General features: G+C 33.6%; 1 protein-coding gene across 2 annotated transcripts in view; it reads left to right on the top strand.

Annotated features, from left to right (window-relative positions):
* Positions 1–8,186, top strand: part of ANO3 (anoctamin 3) — a 331,395-nt gene that overhangs the window by 244,076 nt on the left and 79,133 nt on the right. For both annotated transcript variants that reach the window (XM_039865959.1, XM_039865968.1), the window contains 3 exons: positions 932–1,063; positions 4,111–4,217; positions 6,460–6,515. In XM_039865959.1, coding sequence (XP_039721893.1) covers positions 932–1,063; positions 4,111–4,217; positions 6,460–6,515 — 295 coding nt within the window. The remainder of the gene's footprint in view (positions 1–931; positions 1,064–4,110; positions 4,218–6,459; positions 6,516–8,186) is intronic.

The following is an 8,186-nucleotide window of genomic DNA, read 5'->3' on the forward strand; positions in this document are numbered from 1 at the left end:
AATAGAAATTCAGTTATCAGTCATTCAAAATGATTATTAAAATATATTAAACATCACTGTAGTCAGCCTCTATAATATACTTATTACAAATGTTCTGTTTGTTCCTTTACTTTGTGGATGCATAAGGAAGGTAATGAATAAATAGGAAAGGCATTTATGAAAGTATATGACATATTAAACTGAAAAAAGAAAGTCACGTTATTTGTCTGAATTTAGATTTTTAATTAAGGGAATTACTGATATTGATTTTTTTTTGTTTACCTTTGAAGTAAAAAATTTAAATGGTGTGTGGGGGCCAGTAGTTCATCATACTCATAAAATTATAAAACCCAATTTGTAGATAATTGGAAAGAGGGAAACAAAAATCAATTATGTGTATTTACATTTCACTCGTATTTTTTCTTTCCTGAAGTGGGAAAGGTTCTGTGTAACGGTGGTTTACACAATAGACATCAGGAGGTAGTTATTGTACAGGCAATTATCTACCTTTTGAAAAATCATCACTTCTCCAGGCAGAATGATAGGATATGGCTATAGTTTTATTATTGCTGCTATTTATCATTTGCTTACAATACACTTTAACATTCAATTACCAAAATATCTTCAAAATGATCCTTCAGGGAGGCAGTACAAAGAGTAACTTGTTTTGCAGACCAGGGAAAATCAATGACTCCATTGTCACTACCCACCACCCATGCCTCATTCCTCAGCTTTTATAGCTGGTTGGTAAAGTTCGTGCTCTGACCAAGTTCTTTAATCCAGATTATTTTTCAATTTCTTTTCCATTCCTCCTGGAAGTTAGGGGGAATGCATGTGTGTGTGTGTGAGTATGGATGTGTCTGTCTTTTTGAACTCTTTGGAATGGCAGTAGAAAGTAAGCATGACTCTGGAATGCACCATAATCTAGTTCTAAAATGTGGCTTTGTTCCAGTGTACACAATTATTTTAGAAGACTCAAAAAATGGATGTCCCAGAACCCAATGGTTCTTGACAAGTCAGCTTTTCCAGACCTGGAGGAGTCAGACTGCTATACTGGCCCCTTCAGCCGTGCTCGGATTCACCAGTGAGTTTCCATCTCTTTGATCCCATTACCTGCCTTGATACCTTTCTGGAAGTTGTTGATGGAATAAAAATGCATGGATCAGTTCCATTATTTGCCAAATAAGTCAGAGGATGTACATTTAAGTTATGAATAACACTTGGTGAACATTTTTAATTCTTTATCAACTATGATTTAGAGACTTTCAAGTAATGAATATCAATTGTAAATTCATGGACTTACTGGCTCCCAATTCTTTCAAAATAATTACTAATACTAATTATATTATTAGTATTATCATCATCATTCCTGTAACTGTAACTGAGTGACTTACTAATAATGAATTATTATTAGTATTATTTAATAGAATTGCTATTAAATAACATGCTTGAATAATAGATTGTACTTAATAAATTACTATATTTATAGTTACATTTAATTACTGTGTACTTACTAGTTTTATCCATTATAGTTTAATCTTATTAAACTGAGATGAATAAGAAATTTTTTTAAGGATTTGTTTCATGCCTATCTATCTACGTACCAACATGTCTCTATTCATTTATTCATTCAACTAGTATTTTTTAAGTTTCTACATGATACAGATTGGGTTTATGACACTGTCCCTGTCTTCACAGTACTCCCAGTCAACTGGGGTAGACAAAAATATAAAATACTAATTAAATAAAATAGGATAAAGATGTATAAATGCACAGTATATAATACATCTATAGCTACAGGGTATACTTTGTCATACACAATTCTGGATTGACCTATATTCTAGGATGTAGAAAGTTGAGAGGCAGAATGAAACAGAATTCTAGACCACCAAGCATGTCGAAGAGCCAGTAATCAATGGGAAACTTTCTCCTTCCAGATATTTTATTTGTCATTTTTTAGTCTTAGCATCCTTCTTAATTCCAGCTATGGGAAGTAAAGAAAAGAATAGAAATCCAAATGACTTCCTGGGTTAGAAAGAGGTTACATTTTCAAGGGTGCTTCTTTAGCTTTTTGCTAAAGAGCCTTTTTAAGGCTTTGTGATGCACCAAATAAAAAATATTCCGCTTTCTTTTTGAACCCAAGAAACTAGAGTGATCTTTGAAAAATCTCAATCAGATCATGCAACTATCTTACTTAAATGTCCCCCAATGACCTCCCATTTACACTTAAAATAAAATTCAAGTTTCTTTTTGACTACTATGTGGTCATAAATCCTGTGGTCCCTGCCTGACACCCTCTTCTCATCTTCTACAATTTTCCACAGCATTTACTTCAGGGACAAAAGCTTTGGTTCTGTCCATCAAAAATTTTATCTTAATTCCATCTCAGAGACTTTGATCTTGCTGTCTTCTTTTCCTAACATGCTCTCCCCCGAGATCTTTACATGTTATATCCTTTTGTTTCATTTTGCTTAAACATCACTAACTCAGAGACCTTACTAAAAATGTTCTCTAGTCCCCTTGTCCCAGTCATTCTCTATGCGTTGTACTATTTCTTTGTTCTTCATAGCAGTTTCTGAAATTATGTAACTGATTTATTTACTTATATATCATCTGTTTCCTTCCTTTATAATGCAAGTCCACAAAAAAAGGGACTTGCCTGCTAATGAAATATTTGTTCAGTGAATTCTAAATCGGTTGAATGGTAAAAGAATTGGTGGACATTTTTTGCAAAACTTATAATTAATAGGACACAAAACTGTTAATTTGGTGCATCTAAATACAAAAATAAAAAAACATGATATCAGAATACTGGAAGAACTTAGAGTCTAATAAGATGGACAGGTATACTGGTTACCATAATACAAGGCTAAGTAAAATCAATGAGTCAGGAAAGACACAAGTAAAATACACATTTTTATAAGAGAGAGAGAAGCTACATCCAGAGGAGAGGAGCCAGGAAACCTTGATGAAGGAGCTAGTCCTTTTTAGCAATTAAAAATGTGGAGGGCAATAGGGAGAGATGGGAGAATAGATATCAGAGACAAAGCAAAATCTCCAGGAAAAGAAGCATGGGATTCCAAGGCGATGATAAGTTCTACAGTTTGACAGACTATCAGATACAAGAAGCCAGAGCTATATGAAGTAAGACCAAGGAAGATGTTGAAATAGAGAATAGAGAGCCTGAGAGGGAAATAAGAAATTTAATTATGTGTCATGGAGAGCTGCTGACATGTTAATATTGAGTGCTGTAAATGTCAGAGCTGTGCTTTACAAGTCAGGTGGGAAACTGCACAGACAGGAGGACATTCTTCTCATAACCTAGGCAAGAGGCAGTGAGACTCAGAACAAGAAGGGTACAAGAAAGTCAGAGAGAGGTAGTTCAGTTGTGAAAGTTACTTAGTTTGTTAACTCTTTGAATATGGATAGTGAAGAGAAAGCAAGGATTACAGATCAGATACCTCAGGACTAAGTGTCTGAGGAAATGGTGGTTCATCATTCACAAAGATAAAGCAACTAGAAACAGAAATTGTCAGAAGTTAAGTGAAACACAAGATGCTTCCTTCCCCTGCCCCTTTAAGGCTCCCAGTACATGTCATAGAGTAAATTCTAAAACAGACCCTTCCTTTCCTCTTGTAATCGCCCTTTTGCTCTTTATATCATTGACTCTAACATGGGTCCTCCTTGCCAATCTTCCTACCTGCGAACAGAGTAGGGCATGAAGGGGAAGGGAGAAGTATCGCTCATTGCTAAAGTTCTGTAAATAAGATAAGCTAGCTTGGAAAGTATGGCATGGGAAAAGTACATCAATTTTAATGTGTTCTATTTGGAAGTACATTGCTTAATTAAAATGCATATTCTTTTCTTGTTCTATGCCAAACAAAAAATATAAGGACATCTTGGCTTTCTTATGAAATGAAAGATATTAAAATGAATATTTGACAATGTCCTGTATTATGTTTATTTCTTCTGTCAGTTGATTTTTTTGAAAGAGAATGGTTTCCTTTCTGATTTACTATACTTCACGTGCACTAGTTTAAAGGAGAAAACAGATGGATGACTGCCCAGGAAGTTGTTACTGTTGCTGGATTCTGTGCTCTGCTTTAAATATTAATCCCCTTATCTTACCAGCTTTATAATAAACAATAAGGACACCTTCTTCAGCAATGCTACTCGAAGCAGGATAGTCTATCACATGCTGCAGCACACCAAATATGAAAACGGAATATCAAAAGTGGGTAAGAACACTAATTAAAAATGTAGAGACAGTAGAATTTGCTGTTACTCATATTACTCCAAAATATTTAACAATTGAAGTTTTGCCTTCATGCATTAAATATGAACATATAACATATATGAACATATATGTTCATATGAACACATAAATATGAACATATATGTTATATGAACATATAAATATGAACATTGAGCACAAACTCTAAACATTCTATTTTTCAGCCTTTGAATAAAACAAAACAAAATAAAACAAACAAACTCTTGTAAGGGCATTTGGCCATATGTATCAAAATGTGAAATGTTCAAACACTTTGGAATAGAAATTTTACTCTTAAAATTTATCCCAAAGAAATAATCAGATTTTTTGAATTATTATATATATAAATTTGTTCATTGTGGCTATGTGATAGAGTAAAACTGGAAATATTTTAACTGTCCATCATTAGGAACTGACAAATAAGTTAGGCTACAGCCACGTAATACATCTTTTAAAAATTTTGCGACATTTATTCACTCTTAACTCAAATGTATTGAGCATCTATTTTATGTTATATGTTATAGACAATATTTGACACAGACCCTAACTCATGATGTTTAAAAATTAGTAATTAATTCTCTATTTATTATCAACTTCAAAAGATATCTACAATGCATTATTAAGTGGAAAAAAAGATTACAAAACTATAAGCCTAATGGAATCCCACTTCCTAAACACACATACATAAAAAGAAAAAAATCTGGAAGGATATAGATGAAACTTTTGAGAGGTTATCTCTGGAAGGTGCAATAACAGCTAATTTTAACTTTCTAAATTTCTGTGTTGCTTGAATGTTTAGCGGTATCCTATTATGTGTATTATACAAAAGAAAAATCGAGAACATTTCACACAAAATAATTAAAAGAATTGCAAAGTTTATGTAGAGCAGAACAGAAAACAACATGTATCAATGAGCTGGCTTTTTAATTGTTATAGGGTGAAAAATACAAGATGGTTGAAGAGACCAAATGTTAGTCATCTCCTCAAACCTTGAAAATAAAAAGGCAGTGGAAACTCGAACCAGTTTCTACTAATTTGCATTTAAATGGAATGCCACATAAGTAAAATGAATTTTCAAGTCAGCCATTTTTTAAAGTGTAATGTTCAGATTTTTGTTGTCCTCTAATTATTTATTTTTGAGCAGTCAAAATAATTAATTTAGACACTATATCCCTACAAAAGAATTTTGACATCAGAAGTGTTCTAAACAAGAAATACAAATAGAGAAATATAGAATATAAACTAAAAATATGTCTAAATGATAGCACCATTTACTTATGTAGTCTTAAAAATATCGCACTTTAAATGATTGTGAACATATCATGCCCTTTGTAGAATGTACAGTAAACAATATAAAAATAAAATTTAAATTTCTTTAAATTCAGTTGTCACTGCTACATATTAGTACCAAAACAATATATGTATATCATAATTAAAGTCATGCAGTATTTACAGTTTTCTGTCTTTTTTAAAATTACCGTTATGAGTATACTCTTAAGCCTTTTAATATGCCTAAAAACATTATTGTAAGTAGCTGTACAACATTCTAAGTATTCACCAAGTCACAATTTTTTATCAAGCATCTAGTATAATGATTGTACCAATAATTAAGTGACTCCCCAATTTTGGATGTACATTATTTCTAATTTGTCACTAATATAAATAATATTGCAACAAAAATTGCTCTCCAGAATTTTTTTCAAAATATTTTGTCTTATCAGGTCTATATGAGAGTGTCTCCTTCACTACACTCTAACTGAGATGGAGGAGATTTTAAGTGTCATATTGCTATTTATGACTCTTTGGCTCAGTATTAAAGAATTCACAGATTTCTCCATACCAATATCCTTGAGACATTTTGTGGCGGTGAGGAATTCCTCTGCTTCCTTGAGTAAATTTTGTTTAAAAAAAAAAATGCTCTTGGTTCAAATGAATGAATATTAAAATGTTCCCTATTTCATGATATGACAAGGTGAAATCATATGTTGGCACCTTGCAAATCTTCATTTATTAGTGTCATAAGGACATAATTAGACTCTTAGTCTCTTTTATAACCTCACTGTCCTTATAGGCGATACAGTTATGGAAGTCATTTTGGTTATCTTGAGTTTTTAAATCAATTTATTGTTCAAAGTATATGTATGTTGTTTCAGAGGGAAATCTTCATTTAAAGTAACTCAAGAACTATTTTTTTCTTCTCTTTTCAGGTATCTGTAAACTTATAAACAATGGTTCATATATAGCAGCTTTTCCCCCACATGAGGTAATTTTGAAATACAATTTTCATTCATTTAAAAAAAAAAAAAGTTTCTTAAGTCTGGCTTTCCTCTCTCAGGAAGGTTCAGTCAGCGACTGGCCCTGAGCCTTTCTGAGACTTCCGCTATAATTCTGTGGCTGTACTGGCTCCACTGCTCTGGAACCCTCCTGCAGTTTGCCCACATCAGGATCTGGCTTTGGAGGGAGCTCGTGGGCATTGCTCAGGCACTCTGGCCACTGCCCTCTACTCCAGCAGAGCTCCATGCTTGACCCAGTCTGGGATCCACACCACTCTCAAATAGGGCAGGTTCCTCGTGTGTGCATACTGCTTTGGGATACCTGAAAATCTAACTCAAACTCGCATAAAACCTGCAGAATCTACTTGAGTCTCTGCCAGATTATTACCTGTCCACCAGTTCTAAGTAGAAAAGCCTGCACCAAGCTGTGGTGGGCTTTGCCTGCTGAGTCATGAATGACATCTGAATCAGTTTTAACCTCCCCTGCAACACACACACATTGTATTTATTTTATGGTAATTTTGCATCTTAATATAAGAACGAGGTCTTTAGAGGTTTCACTTCTGCATTTTCAAGCCCATCACTCTTCTATTTATAAAAACTCAGGACTCACAGGACATAATCCCTATACTTGAGGAATTTACACTCTAATGTAACTCATAATAGATAAAATGTGTTGAGCACTTAACTATTTGGCACTGAGCTAAATGTTTTATATGAATGCTCTTATAACAGCCTTTTGAAATAGACAGTGATATTAACTCTGTTCTATAAATAGATCATTGAGGCATAGAAAGGCCAAGTATCAGAGGTACAGTTCTGAGCTCAGGAAGCCAGACTCCAATGCTCATATTAATTATTGTAAACCTACTTATTGTAGGAAGAGGAATAATAATAAGGGGCTGTTAGTGTATTTCATTCAATGAGCCTCGTGCATTTATCTTCCCATCAACCTGACAATGACCCTAGAGCAGTAGATATTATTAGTATTCTCATTTTAGAGATGCAGAAACAAGACAAATTTGAAGTCAGTAAGTGATAAAGTGTTCAGAGTGTCCAACCTAAGTGCTGGGAGAGCTTCTGCAGCAAAGGAAAGTTTGGTTTGTTTTCTATGTACTTAGTCTCCATAACTAATGTGTGTTCTTACAGTTCAATTGACAGTTTCTTGTGTGAAACTTGGAACCTATTAGGAACAGGTTGTAAATAATAGTTATTTTCCCACTGATTCTTATAATTCAGTAGAAATGCTAATATCAGGAACACATACACAGGATGGCTGGAAAACAATTTTGTTGGAATATGAGTAACTAAAAGCAGAAAGACAATAAAATGGACTTGGAATTTGCTATCGATTTTAAATGCTACTACTTGAAGAAAACAAGGCTTACTTTCAGGAAAAGAGAGTCAACGGCACTGACTTTAATTTGATTAAAAATACTTCACAATTTATGGCCTCTTACCTTCTGGATGGAGGAGTATTGCTAGTGTCAGTATCATATTTTTCACCCATCTTTGAGATTTATGTTTTACATACAAAAGGACAATGGCTAAAAGGGAGAGAAAGGTATTTCCCGCAAAATTTGGCATGAAAAGGAAGGAAGAAAGGGAAGAAGAAGGATAATATACGTGAGAAAGAGTTTGCCTGATATACCGATAGTGGA

The sequence above is a fragment of the Pteropus medius genome, unplaced genomic scaffold (genome assembly GCF_902729225.1).
Source record: "Pteropus medius unplaced genomic scaffold, Ma_sr-lr_union100, whole genome shotgun sequence".
NCBI classification, from domain to species: domain Eukaryota; kingdom Metazoa; phylum Chordata; class Mammalia; order Chiroptera; family Pteropodidae; genus Pteropus; species Pteropus medius.